This window comes from Haliotis rufescens, unplaced genomic scaffold (genome assembly GCF_023055435.1).
Source record: "Haliotis rufescens isolate VD_foot unplaced genomic scaffold, xgHalRufe1.0.p SCAF_18, whole genome shotgun sequence".
NCBI classification, from domain to species: Eukaryota; Metazoa; Mollusca; class Gastropoda; order Lepetellida; family Haliotidae; genus Haliotis; species Haliotis rufescens.
In genome coordinates, this window is record NW_025963868.1 from 533439 (window position 1) to 557214 (window position 23776).

Sequence of the window (23776 nt, forward strand, 5' to 3'; positions counted from 1 at the left end):
TAGTACTCAAGTATGTAGCAGATGGTTCAGCCATACGGCCTTGCCACTGGCACATGCTCGGGTGATTGGCAATACATAAATGATATATATATAATCAATACCACTACAATGGAAAGTAATTTTCTCTCATCGGACTGGCTAGCAGAAATACAGCACAAAGGATTCGCAAAGATCGCCACAGATAGGAGCTGTTAATAATATGTCTGTCCCTTCCTAACCGCAAACGGAGACAATAGTCCTGGGAAATTATATTGCGTCAATGTCCTATGTGCTAGTAGATAAAGAGAGCTAGGTAATTATTGCCTATATACACCGGCAACGCTTGGCATTCTGCAACACCTGTGCGTCATCTTCACCATATAGTTATCGGGCGTGGTAAAATGTGAGCGTTATCAACTTGATCAAGATTGACTTGTGATGCAGTTATTGCCCGGATGAGTACATAGAGATAATTACCCACGTGGTGAAGATACAGGTGGTAAAATTCTAAATCCGTACGTCACACGTGTGTCCTACAAGGTTGACCTCGTTTTATTCGTTTTGATTGGATGAACGTGACTTGTCACACCGGAACTACTTTCTTCATTCCTAAAAAAATCAAGGGACGTCATTCGATTTCACCAGGTAGAACTGAAGGAATCTCACGAAAGCGAGAAACATTTTAAAACACTTTATTACACCAAACAAGATCGTCACACGCATCAACTTCGCTTTGCATTCTGTATTAGTTATGCACAGAGCTACTACAGTCGAGCTACAGTAAACTACGGTTATAACGAACTCAAAGGGACTACTAATTTTAGTTCGTTATAACCGTAATTCGTTATAAGCATATATACAGCATAACTACCGCATATAGTCGGGACTAAAAAGTTAGTTCGTTATATCCGTTAGTTCGTTATAAGCGTGTTCGTTATAACCGTAGTTTACTGTATATACATTTTTGCAATGTCGGACTACCGACAGATCGAGGGTCCCGACCACTTGCGCGATTTTCAATTTGATTCAGCGTGACTGGTTGAGCGAGGTGAAATGAATTCAGTTTAAACTATCTTGTATCTAAATGGTATCTAACGAGAATGAGTGTAGCTCTATATACTACACTCATTCTCCTTGGATACCTATTGTACGAAACGAGGTGAGGTGAGATGAGGTTTAACGTCGCGTCCAAGATTATTGCACTTATATAGCGACGTGCATGCACGTGTGTGTGTGTGTGTGTGTGTTTGTGGCTGCTTGTACTAGTCCGGACTGATGCTGATTTATAGTGCTAGCACACTGAGATACCATGCCCTAGTTTAACATGAATACTTCACTCAGACACAGTATACTGACTCCGAGCCGACCAGTCCTTGTTTTAGCCCCTTAATGCCGAGCGCCAGGGTAACAACAAGTACCATCTTTTAACCCTTTTGGTATGACGCGGTCGGGGATCGAACCCCGGACCTTCCGCTCTCCGGGCGGACGCTCTACCACTAGACCACGGTGGCGGTCTGTACGAAACGAGTGGACTTTCTATGGTCTCCGAGAAAGTTCACGAGTTTCGTAAAAATGGTATCTAACAAGATTGAATGTGGCATTTTATCTATTAACCACGTTTATATGTTTTTAAGTGTAAATACATAACAACTTTCGTTCGTTAACAGACCAAACTGACACCAGTTGCAAGTCTGGTTGCGCATGAATATTGATATTCCCCAAATATGGGCATTGTTGACCTGGTCGTGCAGTCGTGTATGTTCATCCATGAACAAACACCTTCGGGAGCAGTGTCACAAAATACGCTTCGGAGTGACACTGATGACACAACCGGAGCATCCAGCGTTAGCCTTGATATCTGTCCAGATTGTTTAAACTGACTTCATTTCACCACGCTTCACCTTTAACATTATATCAAATTGAAAATCTCGAATGTGGTCGGGTGCGTCACGCTCAGAGGGACCCTCGATCTACCGGTAGTCGTAGATTGCAAACAGTATGACCGATAGCAGGTTTGGTTGTGAAAAAAAAGGACCAGGATTTTTGGAAACATATTTTTTTCCTTAACAATTCTATAGTGGAAATAGTTTTTGGTTTTCTTAATATTTTATTTTCTGTGATTCTGCGTATGGCTTTTAGACGTTTCGACGAGCACTTTTCTGTTTCCTGTTTGGTTTCAAGAGATTTTTCCAAAATTTAGTGTTCTGTTGTTAAATTTGAATTTACGGAGATTTAAGAATATACAGGTCCTTTTTTTAATGTTTTTAGTTTTGTGGTATGATTTGCTGAAGCAGTCTAAAAACCTGTAAAATTCCGAAAGAAAACGTGTACTACATAGATTTATATGAAACAAAAAATTGACTTTGCGAAATCATGTCCGCTATGGGTTCCCTAGTCTGGGTAAAAAAACTCCAACGAAACTGACCCAGGCAAATGTTTCTCTTATTACTGACCCTAATTGTTCATTAGGAGCATGTAGTTGTCTCCCTTTGTCCAAATGAGTGACTGAGGACTTTAATCCCAGTTAGGTTGGATTCGTGTCTGCGCATGTTACGGGTCTGGGGGTGAAGCGCGAGCCACCAGTCAACGCCATGTAGTATGAGTCGAGTATGGGCGTGATGTTTCGAATCTCTATATCTCTAAGGCTCACATGTCGGTCAACCTACACTAAAAACTGACTCCGTTCACGCGATCTCGAATTACCCGCCCTTGGTTTTCAAAAGGAAATGGGTGAGGGAGGAGTTGACACCGCCAGGTATAATAGACATTAAGTGAGTGAGTGAGTGAGTATGGTTTTACGCCCCTTTTAGCAATATTCCAGCAATATCACGGCGGGGGACACCAGAAATGGGCTTCACACATTGTACCCATGTCTGGAATCGAACCCGGGTCTTCGGCGTGACGAGCGAACGCTTTAACCACTAGGCTACCCAAACGCCCCTATGGACATTAAGACATCCTTTCCCCTCAGAACAGGTTTAGGGCTTTCTTTTGTGTGTCAGTTTGTTTTTTAATGTTCAAACCCGATCATAAATAATGGGATTGGCCGCCATGTTGTTGATATCGCCAAACCAACATTGAGGCTGGTTTGTCACTCGCATGCTGATTGGTCCGTTAGGCTGCGTAGCGTAGCAAATCAAATTGGCTAGTCAGTGAGTGAGTGAGTGAGTGAGTATGGTTTTACGCCACATTTATCATACATTTATTCCAGCAATATCACGGCGGGGGAAACCAGACATGGGCTTCACACATTGTACCCATGTGGGGAATCGAACCCGGGTCTTCGACATAACTAGCGAGCGCTTTAACCACCAGGCTACCCATCGCCCCAAAGTGGCTTAAGGAATTCAAGGGCAGGTAATTTGAGATGGCGAGAACCACTGGAACGGGTCCAGGGTTTCGTGTAGGTTAACTGAAATGTGAGCCCTGGAGATATAGAGGATGGGTATTTGGTTGAAACAAATATTTGTATTTCTCATTTTGTTTCTAAAAAAAACCTACCCAGGGTTGTACATAAACCGTTTTTTAAAATGTCCTGTATATACAAATTGGCAAGGCGAAACAACCCAAGTATTGCCCTTGGTATTGTGAGTGAGTGAGTAAGTATGGTTTTACGCCGCTTTTAGCAATATTCCAGCAATATCACGGCGGGGGACACCAGAAATGGGCTTCACACATTGGAATCGAACCCGGGTCTTCGGCGTGACGAGCGAACGCTTTAACCACTGGGCTACCCGACCGCCCTGGTATTGTGATCATGTGAGGGTATTCCGTGATGTTGGGATTGTGGTGGTTTGGTTTCAGTTATGTGCGTGACATGAACGAAAGGTCTGTGTTTTGTCACCGGGCATAGACAAACATCAGTCACCCGAGAATATTCATCTGTCGTGTTTTGTTGTGTGGATAATGCGCATTTGCGTATACCTTGTTTGAAACGCAGTAGTCAAGGGTGTGCATGATATTTTGTCACGCATGTCAGTCATTTTCTCTTATCCCTTACTCAATGCAAAGTCGGACATGCTACAAGTGTCACTCACGCAGTGCGAAGTGGCATATTTTACAGGCGTAAATTACTCAATGCGAAGTTAAATACGATACAGATGTTACGATGTCGGACATGTTACAAGTGTAACATCCGAAGTCGCACATTTTATAGGCGTAATTTACTCAATGCCAAGTCGGTCACGTTACATGTGTTGCTACGCAATTGGGACACGTTACAGGTGTTACTTTGCGAAGTCGGTTATGTTACTGGTGTAACCTACCCAATGCGTTATCAGGGTAACCTACAGACTGCCGTCGTAGAGGTTGCTAGGGAAACCCACAGAGCGTACTCGGCCGCGTTGCCAGGATAACCACAGAGTGTACTCGGACGCGTTGTCAAGGTGACCAAAAGAGTGTACTCTGACGCGTTGCCAGGGTAACCCACAGTGTAATCGGAGACGTTGCCAGGGTAACCCACAGAGTGTACTCGGACGCGTTGCCAGGGTAACCCAGTGTACTCGGACGCGTTGCAAGGGTAACCCACAGTGTGTACTCGGACGCGTTGCCAGGGTTACCCACAGAGTGTACTCGAACGCGTTGCCAGGGTAACCTACAGACTGTCGTCGTACACAGTTTTATGGTAAACTGGAGTCCGGGGTCCGACCCAAGTTATTTGGATTGTCAAGCTGCTGTGCACAGAGGTAAACAATGACTATTGTGATCAAATAATAGTCAGGCAACAATATCTGGTTATGTTTCCCCATATCTCACGACACCAGCTTACCTGGTCGGTTGAAGCAGGCGAGGGCTTGGGGGCCGTCTCACAACCTCCAGGCTTCATTCTGGTACTACACTGTTCACGTCAATCATACAAAATGCAAGTGACGGCTATTGATAAACCTAGTCTATTATCTGATGCAGCGACAACTCTATCGGTGGCGGTATAGATTTTCTGATTTCCATTCTGAGTTAGTTATTCATGCGTGCGCATTCTCATATTCATACTTTATTTATTAAATCTTCTCGCATCATATTGACCGTTCTTGTGGAAATTATTGTTTTCGGTGATACTGATAAAACACTGTAGATAGAACCTTTACAATAGGTGGGATATTAATGACACTATTGGACGGTATCCCTGTGGCTAAAAGCATTAAGCATGTTCTATGGAAATAGTTGAATCAATATCACAATAGTGTTGCAGCAATATTGTGGTACCTCACCCAGCCGGGGGCAGGGGTGGCTCAGTCGACTAAGGCGCCGCCATTCGCTGTGCAGAGTTGCGTCCCTTGGGCACGCCAGAAATATATGATTGTGGGTTCGAATCCTGATTCGCCCCGATTATGTTTCTAGCTTTGTCAGCACCATACCCGTGCTCGTGGGTTTCACCGAAGTGGTAAACGTCTGAGACCTGCATCACTTCAGGCTTTCCTCCCACATTAAGCTGACACGCCGGTCGGGTGGTTACTGAGTAGGACCCGGGTACCCACAGGACTACCCGGATCTGTGGTTAGTCACGTGATATATTGTTTAATGACAAAAATTATCTTAAACTCTATGGTTACACTACAAGTCACTAATGTTCGCATTTTTTTCTGACTATGCACCCATTCCTTCTGATTTTTCATATGGTTGAATAAACATATAACTTAATTTAACTTCAGTGTATGAATGACCAAATTGTTTAATACATGTATCTAAATACGTTTTGCCAGGGCTATGCTTAAAATGTTCCCAATCGGACATTTTGAGACATCTCCTGACACCTACAGTGGGTACCCGGGTAGGGTCGGGTAATAGGGGGGTGATTACCCTGCTAGTAAATTTGGACTCGCCCCAGCCTTATTGTGTGTCAATCCCCAGACTCGATTATTTACAGACCGCTGTCATATAGCTGAAATATTGCTGAATGCGGCGTTTAACAACAGACGAAACATGCAACACTTCCGTTTATTGTGATCATTCGATCGAGTGGCGGGCCGCTTGGCGAACTCGAGACCGTCATATCTACTTTCACGAGTGGTCGTGTTTGTTTCATCTCGCACTATCGTTTTGTCCAGTAGACATAAAGCATTATTCTGACATGCGTCTAATCCAAACATATTACCATGTGAAAATCTGAAAATAGTAAAATAGTTTAAAAACAAGCAGAACCAACTCACCCCATCATATTTCTTATCGACGGATTGTATTTACACCGCCGATTTCGAACGTCGAAAATCGAAACGTTACTACATTATAGACATCTTATCCTGAAATCTGAATCCCGTGAAGATTCCGGGGTAGAATAGGTCTTCAGCAACCCATGCTTGTCTCCCCCCGTGAAGATCCGGGGTAGGATAGGTCTTCAGCAACCCATGCTTGACTCCCACCGTGAAGATTTCGGGGTAGAATAGGTCTTCAGCAACGCATGCTTGTCTCCCCCCGTGAAGATTCCGGGGTAGAATAGGTCTTCAGCAACCCATGCTTGTCTCCCCCCGTGAAGATCCGGGGTAGGATAGGTCTTCAGCAACCCATGCTTGACTCCCACCGTGAAGATTTCGGGGTAGAATAGGTCTTCAGCAACGCATGCTTGTCTCCCCCCGTGAAGATTCCGGGGTAGAATAGGTCTTCAGCAACCCATGCTTGTCTCCCCCCGTGAAGATCCGGGGTAGAATAGGTCTTCAGCAACCCATGCTTGTCTCCCCCCATGAAGATTCCGGGGTAGAATAGGTCTTCAGCAATCCATGCTTGCCGTAAAAGGCGACTATGCTTGTCGTAAGAGGCGACTAACGGGATCGGGTGGTCAGACTCGCTGACTTGGTTGATGCATGTCATAGATCCCAATTGCGTGGATCGATGCTCATGATATCACTCACTGGATTGTCTGGTCCAGACTCGATTATTTACAGACCGCTATCATATAGCTGGAATATTGCTGAGTGCGGCGTTAAACGACCAACCTGAAATCTGTACCACAGCGATAACAATGATCACTGGCAAATTCATATAACATGAGAAATTATGTATAGTTCACTCATTTGCATTGTTTAGGCTAGCCATGGGCATTAATAAGATCGATAGAAAGGCATCTACTCTCGTTGTTGTATCCAATGTATATGAAAGGGACATCGCTTGCGTGTTGAAATGAATGATCCGTTAAATTGTGTTGGTTCTGGTTGTTTGGTTAACCACGATGAATCGAGAACACACTATCGCAGCTTGTGATACGGTCCCTCAGTGAGAAAAGACGACAAATTGTTCTGAACATGTATAGTATTGCCACAACTGCTGTGATAGACGAGGTAGTTATTGACGTAGTCGTGGGACGATCGCATCTCTGTCGTCAAGGTTGCTGCGGGTATTTACTGGCGTCGTCAAGGTATGCGCTGTGATGTTGACTGTTATGGATGACACGTGGTAGTTGAGGTAAAAGCTCTGCAACGTATCGAGTTCCATCGCTATCTTGGTAGGTTCTTTATAGAAGATCGATTCTTGGTAGATCGATTTATTCCACTCTGAAACACGGGTGACATGCAATAAGAGATTGTTTGTTTGGATATGTGTGGGGTTTGAGGGGGGTGGTTTGGGTAGGGTGGGATAGCTTAGAATGGCGGGTGGGGGAGGGAGATGGGTGGGTGGTTGTGTTTGGATGTAGAGGTGGGGACAGTGTGTGATGTGTGTTGGGGTATCCAGTGTTAGAAATTGGCACTCGTCCTGTAGTCCTTGCCAAACTGCCCAATAGATAAGGTATCATAAGGACTAGAAGAAATTTGCCATTTTTAAGTGTTCTGCTATATGTTATCATTGCAGGACTAGTGGACTGAAAATGTTAGTTTCTACCGCTGGGTGTCTGTGGGGTTTGGGGGTGGTGATTGGGGTAGGGTGGGGTGGTGGGGGGAGGGCGATGGATGGTTGTGTTTGGATGTAGAGTGAGTGAGGTTTTACGCCGCATTAAGCAATATTCCAGCAATATCACACATTGGACCCATGTCGGGTTTGGATGTAGAGGTGGTGACAGTGTGTGATGTGTGTTTGGGTATGAGGTGAGGTGAAATTGGGTTTAACGTCGCGTCCAAGATTATTGCACTTATATAGTGACGTGCATGTACGTGTGTGTGTTTGTGTGGCTGCTTGTACTAGTCCGGACTGATGTCGATTTATAGTGCTAGCTCACTGAGATACCATGCCGCAGTTTAACATGAATATCCCACTCAGACACAGTATACTGACTCCGAGCCGACCAGTCCTTGTTTTAGCACCTTAATGCCGAGCGCCAGACAGGGTGACAACAAGTACCATCTTTTGGTATGACGCGGCCGGGGTTCGAACCCTGGACCTTCCGCTCTCCGGGCGGACGCTCTGCCACTGGACCACGGAGGCGGTCTGTTTGGGTATGATATCTGTGGGGTTTAGGGGTGGTGATTGGGGTAGGGTGTGGGGTTGGTCGTGGGGGAGGGCGATGGATGGGTGGTTGTGTTTGAGTGTAGGGGTGGTGATAGTGTGTGTTTATGTGTGTTGTCTCCAACAGTTGATATAATAAAACGTTTAAACATATAAGATACCGTGGCATTCGGTACCAGTCGCCCTATACCCAGGGGTAATACCCAGGGCGGCAATGAATTAATCAGGGTATCACACCAATCGTCAGGTAATGTCAGACAGACATTGATGTTTGCTTCATAGCGGTGCCGCCAGATGGTGTTTTATTTTTAATGTGGAAGGCTTGCTAAGCTGTGATCCCTGGGAATCCATTGCCAACATGGACACTCGCCTAATGCTATCAAGGTGACCTATGGGGTGGAAGCAAGAGTATACTAGGGGTGGTAAACAATATGACAAAAAACTGCGCATATATCCTTTCTGTGTGCCAATACTCTACCTGGCCACCCGTCCCGAGGCATCAGGAGCACGAGGCAAGTCATTTTCCAGCTGTATGGCGGCGGTCTGTAAATAATCGAGTCTGGACCAGACAATCCAGTGATTGATATCATGATTCATTGGTTGGTTTGTTGTTTAACGTCGCACTCAGCGATATTCCAGCTGTATGACGGCGGTCTGTAAATAATCGAGTCTGGACCAGACAGTCCAGTGATTGATATCATGATTGATTGGTTGGTTTGTTGTTTAACGTCGCACTCAGCAATATTCCAGCTATATGACGTAAAATGCGGTCCAGACTCAATTATATACATATCACCATCATATAACTTGAATATTGCCGAGTGCGGCGTTAAACAAACAAACAAACAAACAAACAAACAAACCACAAGCTGCTTATTTCATCATTAACACTATACAAACCTGTAAACAAGATTACAAAATTGGTAACATCGTTCAGCGCAATAGTACAAAACAACCATCGCCGATTCAGTCAATTAGCAACCAGTCGTTCCTTAATGGGTGTGCTTTAATTCATAATTCATAAACGCAAAAACAATTTGTTTGGTGTATCAATCAAAAGACATGAAATTACTTGCAGTTTATTATTGTTTCGTAAACATGGTCCCAAATACGTTGTATCGAATTAACCTGTAATGCACAGGCTGATATAAACGCAATACATGCAAAAAATCATACATGTAAGAATATTAATCAAAAGAAGAAGGATTAAAAACAATTAGATAAATATTTTGTAAGCTTTAAGCTCATGGTCACAAGGAATCATCTTTGGCAATATTAACCCTGGGGTTGTGTAAATAATAAAAACTCATCTCTTTCCAAGACCAAGAGGGTAGTATCGACAATATATACAATCGTGACATATAAACAAATCACTCAAAATCACACACAGTGATTGCTATCTGTGGAATAGTTCCGAGGAGTGGATGGATTCAGATCACATCCTCATTCTGTACCTTCTTTGTTGCAGGTGCGAACTGGATTTTGTACAACATATAGATCTGCAGCCGACGGAGCTGTGACGCAGTGTGCTGTATTGATGTCGCTGATGTGGGTGGATGTTTCGTTGTGAAGTGTTGTCATGTTCGCAGTGAACGGCGTATCTTTGCCAAGGAGAGAGGCACTGTTGATTCATCCTTAACAACAACAACAACAACAACAACAACAACAACAACAACAACACATGAACCAGAATTGTAAAATTGTGTCTTTGGTACTTCTTCGGATGAGTTAGAAAAAGCAGCCAGGCTGAGATCATCTCTTGTGGGTGTGTGTGTTGGGATTCCTGGAGCTATTTCACGAGATTTCACGAGATTTCACGAGAAGTGTGACGTGATGGAGCCCCCGCGTATTCTGAAGACGTTTCTGTACGTAATTGCTTTCTTAGCTTTACTGATGATCGTCAACATCTTGACGTCTGTCAACTACCTCTACACCGTCATTAACGTATCGCAGTTGTCATGGATGAGCGCAAACAAGAAGACATTTACAGGAAGTGACGTCACACATAACGCTACCCTCTCTGTAGGTACATTGAAAACAATTGAAGGGACTGTTTCCAATGCGAACACAAAACTTTTTTTCACAACTATCAAACCGGTTGTGACAACTACGAAACCGGTTGTGACAACTACGAAACCGGTTGTGAAAAGTACTCCCGACGCAGGGGTCCGTCAGGATGTTTGTACAGACTGCTTCGTTCATAACTTCACATACGTGATCCAGAATACAGCAATCTGCAGCCAGTCCCCCAATGTTACAATTGACTTATTCATGGTGATCCTGACGATACACGGCGACAGGGCACAGAGGGACAATATTCGTGCAACGTGGGCATCCAATTCCAAGAACAACACAGGCAACGTAAGATACGCCTTCCTCTTAGGGAAGATTGATGATGAGAAGAAGATGCTAGCAACGAAAAACGAGAGCGCGAAATTTGGGGATTTGATTATGGAGGATTTCCGCGATTCCTACGCCAACCTCACCTATAAGACAATCATGGGCATGAAATGGGCCAGTTTATACTGCGCGCGCGCAAGGTTCTTCATGAAAACAGACGACGATATGTGGGTCAATGTACCGGAAATGATAAAAATGTTGAACCAAAGAGAGGCTGTCCTTCAAAAGGTTGTGGGCGGATCATGCCACTTGGCCGCTGGTCCGATCAGGGATCAAAGATCCAAATGGTACGCCAGTTTTAAGAGCTATCCACACAAAAGTTACCCAGGTTTCTGTTCTGGGACGGGGTACGTTACGAGTATGGCTTTGACCAAGAAGCTGTACGAAGTGTCTCCTAGTGTCCCATTCTTTCACTTGGAGGACGTGTACATCGCACTGTGCATCAGGAAACTTGGGCTGACACTGTTGGCCCTACCAGGCTTCCATAATTATCGGACGGCGTTGAATCCTTGTGAAATGAGGTCTTCTAAGATTCTGACGAGTCACGAAGTCCCTACTGACTTCTTACGGAAAGTGTGGACTGCCAAGTGTTAGAGGTATTTGGTAGTACTGCAAGTGTCTTGATACTGTGCCAAGTGGGAAAGCTTTGCTTTGGTCCAGGGTAAGGTGTTGGAAATTGTGGGTGACAAAACATTATCCAAGTTCACTCTGGAACAAGTTTGGAAGAGGTAGTAGTTTTTTTGAACTCTGCTTTTGTGGTAGAAAGGTTTGTTTCAGTTTTGCTTAACGTTTGGAAATTTTGTTTGGCATATTTAGCTCAGTGTAAAGTGTTTGAATATTGATTATAGTTTTGGTTTTATTAATGGAAATGTGATGTGCATTGTATCAGGTCTGCATAATGTGTGATATGCATTGTATCAGCTCTGCATTGTGTGTGATATGCATTGTATCAGCTCTGCACTGTGTGATATGCATTGTATCAGCTCTGCATTGTGTGATTTGCATTGTATCAGCTCTGCATTGTGTGATATGCATTGTATCAGCTCTGCATTGTGTGATATGCATTGTATCAGCTCTGCATTGTGTGTGATATGCATGGTATCAGGTCTGCATAATGTGTGATATGCATTGTATCAGCTCTGCATTGTGTGATATGCATTGTATCAGCTCTGCATTGTGTGATATACATTGTATCAGCTCTGCATTGTGTGATATACATTATATCAGCTCTGCATTGTGTGATATGCATTGTATCAGCTCTGCACTGGGTGTGATATGCATTGTATCAGCTCTGCATTGTGTATGATATGCATTGTATCAGCTCTGCATTGTGTGATATGCATTGTATCAGGTCTGCATTGTGTGTGATATGCATTGTATCAGCTCTGCATTGTGTGTGATATGTATTGTATCAGCTCTGCATTGTGTGATATGCATTGTATCAGCTCTGCATTGTGTGATATGCATTGTATCAGCTCTGCATTGTGTGATATGCATTGTATCAGCTCTGCATTGTGTGATATGCATTGTATCAGCTCTGCATTGTGTGATATGCATTGTATCAGGTCTGCATAATGTGTGATATGCATTGTATCAGCTCTGCATTGTGTGTGATATGCATTGTATCAGCTCTGCATTGTGTGATATACATTGTATCAGCTCTGCATTGTGTGATATGCATTGTATCAGCTCTGCATTGTGTGATATGCATTGTATCAGCTCTGCATTGTGTGATATGCATTGTATCAGCTCTGCATTGTGTGATTTGCATTGTATCAGCTCTGCATTGTGTGATATGCATTGTATCAGCTCTGCATTGTGTGATATGCATTGTATCAGCTCTGCATTGTGTGATATGCATTGTATCAGCTCTGCACTGAGTGTGATAAGAGATGCTACAGCACGACAGCCCTTGCCTCACACTGTTGCCACCACTTGCAAGACAATCGCACGAGCATCCATTGGGAGATGCATTTCTCATGATTACCCCTCGTGGTACAGTGATTTCATGTTTAGAGTTGCAAGTGTCCCCATAAGGCTGACCGAGTTGGCGGATTCCAACGTATGTATGGTGCCTCAAATCCAAGTTATCTTACAGGTTGGTGAACGGAATTGCCACGCACTAAAAGGCAGCTCTCGATGTCACTGCTGAGAATAATTATATCAACATTATTTTTGTGTGTATATTTTTATATGTGTAACCTGTGGGTCGTGATATGATCACAAGACGTCAGTGAATGAATGATCAGTCATAAAGCATATAACTGGTCGACGAATCTTCACACGATAAATCTTTATCATCTCGAACAGTACAGTTGATCAAAGTAATATCGTTCAGATGAACACGTTTTCGGATAACACAATAACGGCTGTGAATGTCCCAGGAATGTACACGTCAAATCCTTTTATTCTTATATGATTATTACATGTTTTTTCAAAATTACTATTTCCCCCAAAATTGCAAATTTTGGTTTATGGTAAAAGTTGGAATAAAAAAGTGTATACACATCTTTTCCTGAATCTCAGAAATAAATTTGAGTAATAGACGATTAATATATTCATATAAATACGATATCCAATCTGTCATTTAAGATTACATGCAACTTGGAGAGGTGCACAGTTCATAAGCCCCGTGTAGGTGTCTACTATATCTCTGTACTGACCTTTTTAATACCATAATTTAGAGAAAAGAGCATATTTTCCTTCAAGAAGTAATATTAGAACTTAAAAGTAAGAAGATAGAAATTAACTGATGAATTACATGTTGACCGTCTCGAAATGTTTCGTCACGTGCATCTTGCACAATAACCACATGTAAGATGAGAAAGTATTGAAAAGCTACTTGACCTTTTACCTACCGGTCACCATGAACCTTGTACACTGAAACCCCGTTAGTCAGGAACCTCTGCATTCCGGACGTGTTAGGAACATTACTCCGTTACATGTATTCAGTGATTCTGACGTGTTGGGGACATTACTCCGATACAGTGATTTAGTTATCCGGACGTGTTGGGAACATTACTCCGATACAGTGATTCAGTGATCCGGACGTGTTGGGGACATTACTCCGATACAGTGATTCAGTGATCTGGACGTGTTGGGAACATTACTCCGATACAGTGATTCAGTGATCTGGACGTGTTGGGAACATTACTCCGATACAGTGATTCAGTGAACCGGACGTGTTGGGAACATTACTCCAATACAGTGATTCAGTGATCCGGACGTGTTGGGAATATTACTCTGATACAGTGATTCAGTGATCCGGGCGTGTTGGGAATATTACTCTGATACAGTGATTCAGTGATCCGGACGTGTTGGGAACATTACTCCGATACAGTGATTCAGTGATCCGGGCGTGTAAGGAACATTACTCCGATACAGTGATTCAATGATCCGGGCGTGTAAGGAACATGACTCCGTTACAGTGATTCAGTGATCCGGACGTGTTGGGAACATTACTCCGATACAGTGATTCAGTGATCCGGACGTGTTGGGAACCTTACTCCGATACAGTGATTCAGTGATCCGGACGTGTTGGGAATATTACTCCGTTACAGTGATTCAGTGATCCGGACGTGTTGGGAATATTACTCCGTTACAGTGATTCAGTGATCCGGACGTGTTGGGAATATTACTCCGTTACAGTGATTAAAGTGATTCGGACGTGTTGGGAATATTACTCCGATACAGTGATTCAGTGATTCGGACGTGTTGGGAACATTACTCCGTTACAGTGATTCAGTCATCCGGACTAGGGACAGCACAGTCTGGATTACCTAGTGTTTGTTTCTTTGTTGTTTAACGTTGCACTCAGCAGTATTCCAGCTGTGTAATGGCGATTGATTACCGGGTGATAAACACATTGTCAGCCGTACGTTCATAAGACACCTGTGGCGGCTATGGTAGGTGTTCAATAGATTACTTATTTCAACCTTGTACTCCGATGACATCGTGGACAACTTATACCTGTAATTACCTGTATTATAACTGTCGCGGACAGACCGTTCCATTATATCTTTGTGTCATATGTTACTTTAAGGCTGGAAGTCTTTCGTTTACGTTCAATGGGGGCCTTTTTGACATGGCAAATCTGAGGATATACATTTATGAGTATGATATCGACCAGTGTTCAGTCGTTATCGATATGTTAATATTCACAGAAGATAATAACCCATATAAAACTGGTTGGTCGGACTTTGATTCAATATACTTCGCCTACTTGTGACCTCAACAGAGCGCGGCAGGCGAATGGACTCGCCCTTTGATTAGCTCCTTATCCGAATGGTCGACCTTAGCAATGTCAGCACACTTCCGAAATCTGTAGTTTTTAAACCTCATTTCAACAACTCTTTACTGGGTCAGTTGAAGTATTGTTGCCCAGCAGACATTAGGTTGGCTCAAGTTTGTTAAGGAATCAAAACTAGAAATGGCCGCGAGTCGGCCATTGCATTCAGAACTACTTCCGTGAGTGATTGGGGGTGACATTTTTGATGTTTTTTTCTGTGGGTTCAGATTTTACCTGATTGGTTGAATATAAGATATTTCAACATTATGTATAGTAACTTTGGAAACTGAATCAAACTTGTGTAATATGTAGTATAAGAGTATTGATGTTTTGCTTTGACAGATGTACATAAGTATGCATTTATAGGGTCATATTGTATTTGACCAGCTTAATTTCAATCTGATTAAATCACACCTTAATTCTCGCTTCCGCTAAACAAAGATATGAAGACATCCCATTAGGGGTCACGCCAGAACGACCTTTTATCCGACTAATCAGAGCTTTGCTTACCAGATTATGATAGTGACAGTCGGAATGTGATTTCTAATCATGCAACCTCGAAAACTTTAACACGGGGTATTCTGAACGATTGTTACGGGTTAAACGTCAGAATCCATACAGTCTAGAGACCATCTATTAGCCATTCCAGAATGTTCTTTTGTCCGCGTATCTCAATCAACGCAAAACCATTTTGAGGTGAACTACGTACGTTAACAGTAATAACTTTACGAACTGTTTATTTCATCATTAACTGAAAACCCCTGGACAACAGTATGAATGAGTATCGTTTTGCACCGCTTTTAGCAATATCCCAGCAATATCACGGCGGGGGACACCAGAAATGGGCTTCACACATTGTGCCCATGTCGGGAATCGAACCCGGGTCTTCGGCGTGACGTCAGTGACATCGTTCAGATCAATACACCACAAGCCCCGCCCATTTTATTATCAGCCAATCAGGAAACTGTAGTCCGTAAGTAGGCGTAAATAGGAGTTAAGTTGTTTTTGGTTAATGCATGACCCAAGGCTTTCCTGGTGTTAAATATATTTTGATCGTGAAAAGAACAGATCTTTTGTAGATATTGTTTGGTTGATATGCTATGAAAATACAATGATCAGCAGTATCTCCCGTTGATGACTGATCTATCAGTATATGTTGGGTGTCGTTACATCAGATTGTCATACAGTCGGGTAAATATATGGGTAACGCTAATTTTCACTGCGTTATCATTTGCAGAAGCCCGAGGTCTTCCATTAACTGTCCAACGAAGGTGTGCAGCTGAAGAGAGCGAGGGCTTCTGCAAATGATAATGCCCTGAAAAATAGCGTTACCGTTATTAAAGCTAAAATGGATAGAGTTTGTTATCAGATGATAATAAACAACAATATCGGTTTTGAAACATTTATAGCAATTAACACGCAACGAATGTTACTGGCCCACCTTTACAAATATGGAAACGTCATAGAACAAACCAGATGACGTCACTATTGAACATCATTATGACGTCACCTACCAACGGGCGTGATAATGGCCCGTCCTCAAGCAATATAAGGGCAATATCAATTTACAGTGGCCCGCTCATTTCTGATAACATGCGGGCAGTTTAATGATAATTCTATCCATTTTAGCTTTAAAACGAATTTACATTGGTTTCATTTTCAACGGCGATGTGCTGAGGAAAATAATTTGCTCTTCGAAGTCATTCATGTATTGTTCATGACATATGTTCACCATTTCATTATCAATAAAACAACGATAAAACACTTGAGATTAAGTTGTTCTTCGTCAGCAGTATTATAGTTATATCACGGCCGTTACCAGCAATAGTTTAACTGTAACATCACGACGGCCAGGCATAACCAATATTAAAGTTATATCACGGCCGTTATCAGCAAAAGTTTAACTATAACATCACGACGTCCAGACATATCCAATACTATAGTTATATCACGGCCGTTACCAGCAATAGTTTAACTGTAACATCACGACGGCCAGGCATAACCAATATTATAGTTATATCACGGCAATTACCAGCAATAGTTTAACTGTAACATCACGACGGCCAGGCATAACCAATATTATAGTTATATCACGGCAATTATCAGCAATAGTTTAACTGTATCATCACGACGGCCAGGCATAACCAATATTATAGTTATATCACGGCCGTTACCAGCAATAGTTTAACTGTATCATCACGACGGCCAGGCATAACCAATATTATAGTTATATCACGGCCGTTACCAGCAATAGTTTAACTGTATCATCACGACGGCCAGGCATAACCAATATTATAGTTATATCACGGCAATTACCAACAATAGTTTAACTATAACATCACGACGTCCAGACATAACCAATATTATAGTTATATCATGGCAATTACCAGCAATAGTTTTACTGTAACATCACGACGGCCAGGCATAACCAATATTATAGTTATATCACGGCAATTACCAGCAATAGTTTAACTGTAACATCACGACGGCCAGGCATAACCAATATTATAGTTATATCACGGCAATTACCAGCAATAGTTTTACTGTAACATCACGACGTCCAGACTTAACCAATATGTTAAACAGCAAACAAATAAACAAACATCATCAATTGGCTACCATTGGCTACACATGGCTATATATCTTATTAAAGAAGATCCCTAAAGCGCGACTCACACGGGTCGACACGTAGTAACGGCATACCGATTTCCATACATTGTACAACATTTTTTTATGTTTTATAGAGACCATGATTTATTTTTTTCTGTGTCTGTACAAAGTCGCCTCTTTTTTTACTTGCCAGGAAGGATGATTCCATCATACTTCTGCTGGAACCATTTCGGTGGTTGTAACGAATATCGACTAACCGATTTGCTAAGACAAAACAAAAACAACCCACATGATTGCATGTTACATGCTTTACCACATATTGTTTTACGCCGCACTCAGCAATATTCCTGCTATATGACGGCAGTCTGTAAATAATCGGCCAGACAATATAGTGACTACAATGAAGATGAATGTTTTTGAATTCAGCATTAGATTATGCATAATACTGACGTGAAAAATAAAAGGTTAGCCTTAACCCTATAAATTGTACTTATAAATAAAACACATAATAATAATAATAATAATAATAATAATAATAATAATAATAATATTATTATTAAAATAATAATAAAAATAATAAAGTCCATTTCTTCAGCGCAATTTCCGTCTACGTAGTCGCTCATAGCGCCTCAGGGCGCACGGGTGGCCCAGTCGTCTAAGGCGCCGTGATTCGCTGTGCAGAGTCGCGTCCCTTGGGCACGCCAGAAACCTATGATTGTGGGTTCGAATCCCGGTTCGCCCCGATTATGTTTCAAGGTTTGTCAGCACCATACCCGTGCTCGTGGGTTTCACCGAAGTGGTAAACGTCTGAGACCTGCATCACTTCGGGCTTTCCTCCCACATTAAGCTGACACGCCGCGATATAACTGGAATATTGTTAAAAGCGGCGTTAAACCCAACTCACTCACTCACTCATAGCGCCTCACACAGGGTCATACACACATCTAAAGAGATAAGTCTTTAGTTTTGTCTTGAAAGTGTCCAGAGTTGGAGATTGCCTAATTTCCACTGGAAGGGAATTCCAGAGCACAGATGCAGTGTGAGCAAAAGTTATGTTGCCGAATGCTTTGAGTGAGACCATAGGTACACTAAACTGTAGTTTATGTGCTGATCTGAGATCGCGTGATGGCTGGTGTGGGGTAAGAAGTTCACTCAGATAGGAAGGTGCTGTACTATAGTAGCACTGGTATGCAATGCACACGACTTTGTATTCAATCCTAGATCTTATTGGAAGCCAGTGTAATGATTTTAATAAAGGAGTGACATGGCTAGACCAACCAACAAGTCAAGCTATACTTAAATACAAGTACACTGTAAATACAATTCAGTGTAAACTGTTCAACAATGGTATAACCCTGAATTTATGAGGACCACCTTCTACGTTTAGCCAAATAGAAATGTCAAACTTCACATCACTTCATCATCATGTTTTTAAAATACACGGTATAGACATCCGCAAACAAAGCAATGAATAACCTTCTAACCTTAAACACACTGGCAAGAAACCAATTCAAATGTAACACCGTAAATCTGGAAAGTTTTGCGCCATTGAGTTATTGCGATTGGGTAACAGTATTTTTAACTGCGTGTGAAAAGTTTCCCGACACCTTAGGGATGAGATTACCGAAGATGAAGGTTGTATTTGCACGTGTTATTTCTTATGAGTAGGAAGCAGCATTCTGTTTGTTTGTTTGTTTGTTGTTTAACGCCGCAGCTATATGATGGCGGTCTGTAAATAATCGAGTCTGGACCAGACAATCCAGTGATTGACATCATGAGCATCGATCCACGCAATTGGGATACGATGACATGCATCAACCAAGTCAGTGAGTCTGACCACCCGATCCCGTTAGGCGCCTCTTACGACATGCATAGTCACCTTTTACTGCAAGCATGGGTTGCTGAGGAACTATTCTACCCCGGATCATCACGGGTAGTCAAGATGTATTGATTACTGAATGTTTGACAGGTTTGTGAGGTGAGGTGAAATTGGGTTTAACCTCGCGTCCAACTCATGTAGCGTCGTGAAGCAATAGCGAGTGTGTGTCGCTCGCAGTTTGCTCGTAAAACTTGCCATATTTGCAACTCTAAGTAAACCATGGCATATAAAACTAACAATGTGACCACAGCAGAGAGTAAAGCAGAGGGATCAGAGTGAGTGAGCGAGTGAGTGAGTATGGTTTTACGCCGCTGTTTGCAACATTCCAGCAATATCACGGCGGGGGACACCAGAAATGGGCTTCACACATTGTACCCATGTCGGGAATCGAACCCGGGTCTTCGGCGTGACGAGCGAATGCTTTAACCACTAGGCTGCCCGACCGCCCCCAGAGGGATCAGGAGGTCACACTACCAAACTGTATATGAACTCTACCTTCCTAAAAACAACAAAAACCCTTTAAAATGTTATAAAAAGCATGGTTGTTGAGTTCACTGCCAGAGAACGCCACGGCGGTCAGGTCGTAGTGCGTCCGCCCGTAGAGCGGAAGGTTCGGGGTTCGATCCCCGGCCACGTCATACCAAAACCTGGCGCGCGGCATTAAGGGGCTCATACCAGAACTGATCGGCTCGGAGTCAGTATACTATGTCTGAGAGGAGTAATCATGTTATACTAGTACAAATATCCACATGCACGCACGCACAAACACAGGTCGCAATATAAGTGCAATAATCTTGGACGCGACTCCATTTAACCTCTCCACACTGCCAGAGACATTGTCAAAGTTGTGTTTATGAGATCTGTTCAACGTTGAACATTAACCAGAAACCTGAGTGAGTGAGTGAGTGAGTGAGTTTGGTTTTACGCCGCTTTTAGCAATATTCCAGCAATATCACTGCGGGGGACACCAGAAATGGACTTCACACATTGTACCCATGTCGGGAATCGAACCCGGGTCTTCGGCGTGACGAGCGAACGCTTTAACCACTAGGCTACCCGACCGCCACCACCCCAAGAAACCCGAAATGCATATGGGTGAGTGAGTGAGTTAAAGTCTAACGTCACAGAAATACATATGGGTGTCTGTACATGAAGAATAAAGCAACAAAACAAACTTGCTTCCTGTTAGCCTCTGCTACATACAATGTAGGTATAATAACATTGAGTCATGTATCTCAACACAAGGAAACAATTGTGCATTTTATAATTGCTGTACAGGTGTACGCCAAGGAGAAAATCTACCTCCGCTATTATTTTTATTGTTTATAAATGACGTCGAATCATATCTAAACACTTCTGTCACTAATGGGGGACTATGAACAGTAGGCACAAGCCATGAACAAGGCATGAACAAGGCATGAACAAGCCATGAACAAGGCATGAACAAGGCATGAACAAGCCATCAACAAGGCATGAACAAGTCATGAACAAGGCATGAACAAGGCATGAACAAGTCATGAACAAGGCATGAACAAGGCATGAACAAGCCATGAACAAGGCATGAACAAGCCATCAACAAGACATGAACAGGGCATCACGCTCCTGCCCTCGTCCTACCCGCTACGGGGAATTTGGCTGTTAATATTACACGCGTTTACCAATCGATGCCAGGCATCTCATACTCCTGGGAATGGTCTGTGAGGAGTTGGTCACTCAAGCGGGGAAGGGTGAGGTGGATTTGGGGGAGGAAGTGAGGGATGGGTTCGAGGCATACTGTTGTTTTTTGAGTCCTAAACATGATTATATCTCATTCCTGCAATGAATGTTCAAATGAATATTACCACTCCTGCATTCATTGTGTCTATACATTATTGAGGTATGCCCCAGCGAATTGACCCGCCAGATCATATGTACTTGGCAACAGAGTACCCGGACTCAGAAATCGATGAATATACTGTCATCCATCAGTACTCCTGGTCTGGTTCACACAAGCCCTTACCAAGGATAACGAACCACGTTTTACTAACTAGTCACAACTCAAGCCCTGTGGTTTGTGTCACCGGCCCCTACCATGACTAACGTAGAATGAGGTGTTGACAGAGCAGGGTACCGTCGGTTAGTTTCAAATCAATACCTTTCGTAAAGACCGCAGTTACGGCGACATGCACAGCTTACTCTGCACGATATCGATAAACTATCTCAATAAAACAATACATACGGCGTGCACAGGCGTGTTTAGACCTGGTGGTCCAACAAGTGCTTTGTCCCATGCTCACCACGGTAATGTCTGTACAAATATACACAGACAAACTGTATATAAATTATGCGTGTTTTCCCCATCTTAAACCATGGCCCAGCAGAATGCCAAATTCCAAGCTCTCTGTTGTCCCCAACACTAAAAATATATTCTCTTTGTTGATTTCTATCGTGTTTTCTGCACGCTTTGTATTGCCTCACATCCTTTGAATATTGTAGTAATCGTCACCTTGCATTTTGTAACCTATAATTTTAGGTATAATTATTTAAATACGCCTACCGACAATGACTTAAAAAAGGTACTATTCTATGAATATAAGCTTCCGCGTTGATGAGGGGCGGTCGGGTAGCCTAGTGGTTAAAGCGTTTGCTCGTCACGCCGAAGACTCGGGTTCGATTCACGACACGGGCACAATATGTGAAGCCCATTTCTGGTGTCCCCCGCCGTGATATTGCTGGAATATTGCTAAAAGCGGCGTAAAACCATACTCACTCACTCCCTCACTCACTCATTTGAAAAACTTAAAACTTAAAGATTTTCTAAAGACCGATATACCGCCTCAGTGGACTTTAGAATATTACACGTGTCTTCATGTGCCCCACCCTCGTCTATATGTAAATTATTCGTGAGCGAAATCAAGTTGTGATAGAAACGGAGTCTAACAGGGACAACTGTAGTAGTTTATTCATTCCTCACATTTATTCAAATTCAACGCTGAGGGGACGGTCGGGTAGCCCAGTGGTCAAAGCGTTCGCTCGTCACGCCGAAGACCCGGGTTCGATTCCCGATATGGGTATAATGTGTGAAGTCCATTTCTGGTGTCCCCCGACGTGATATTGCTGGAATATTGTTAAAAGCGGCGTAAAACCATACTCACTCACAGCTGAGAATTGGTCATCATTCCACACTGAGCTGACACGCCGTGAGATAACTGAATTGATATCCATATCGGCGTTAAGCCAACTCAGACACCGTGGCCTCCGTACTCTGTCAAGATGCATTGAAGATCATTTGTGTCGGGTAGGAGATTAGTTACGTCGGATGTGAGACGTGATATTCTGGTACAATAACCAGTAGATGCTGCTTACTTCCCACGGGGGTGTCACACATTCATCGGTGTATGCTGACATTTAGTCTCATTTAGAAATACAGTAAACTACGGTTATAACGAACACGCTTATAACGAACTAACGCATATAACGAACTAATTTTTTAGTCCCGACTATATGCTGTAGTTATGCTGTATATATGCTTATAACGAATTACGGTTATAACGAACTAAAATTAGTAGTCGCTTTGAGTTCGTTATAACCGTAGTTTACTGTATTTATAAAAAAATGAAAAAACCCCAACCAAATGGAGCCAAGAACTACCCTTATGTAAGGGTCCAGACTTGCCAGATCATTCTAGACTTGAGTTGGACTTCTTTTTTTATAAATGCTTCAGGGTCTGGGAGACAGACTATTGAATGGGTCGAATTGTCTTGACTATTCTTCCGAGGTCACGTTTCAGCAGTTGTTTTCAGCTGTGGTAACACGACAAGTACTGTGATTTACATAAGGCATTCGGCTTGTCCCGGAATGACCCGAGTGGCCATGAATGGTACCCAAAGTTCCCAAAGTTTTGCCCAGCGCGACACAAAAACAAAACAACAATAAATTATTTCCCTTCAGTATGCTGTTGTTCAAATCATTGCGTTAATCTGCCTCCCACCGTGGACGCCTCACACAAACACAATCAAGTTCGGTTATACCGAAGTCACGTGCAGGGAAACATCCTTATAGCATCTCAAATCGGCCGACATTCCACACAGGAGTAGTAATGCTAAGAATTTTGTGATTCCCATCCTTTAACGTAGATTTACGACAGTAGTCGTGCTCAAAGCCTGTTGTAATTCCTATTCTTTAACGTAGATTTACGACAGTAGTTGTGCTCTAAGCCTGTTGTGATTCCCATTCTTTTACCTAGACTTACGACAGTAGTTGTGCTCTAAGCC

The 23776-nt window shown here is 42.8% G+C and overlaps 1 protein-coding gene across 6 annotated transcripts in view; it reads left to right on the forward strand.

The window, feature by feature from the left end:
- The window catches only part of LOC124148377 (beta-1,3-galactosyltransferase 1-like), a 64419-nt gene extending 47618 nt beyond the window's left edge, over positions 1-16801 (forward strand). For all 6 annotated transcript variants that reach the window (XM_048398085.1, XM_046519440.2, XM_046519442.2 and 3 more), the window contains one exon: positions 9815-16801. In XM_048398085.1, the coding sequence (XP_048254042.1) occupies positions 10180-11340 (1161 nt within the window). In that variant the 5' untranslated portion in view covers positions 9815-10179 and the 3' untranslated portion in view covers positions 11341-16801. The remainder of the gene's footprint in view (positions 1-9814) is intronic.
- Positions 16802-23776: the final 6975 nt, after the last annotated feature.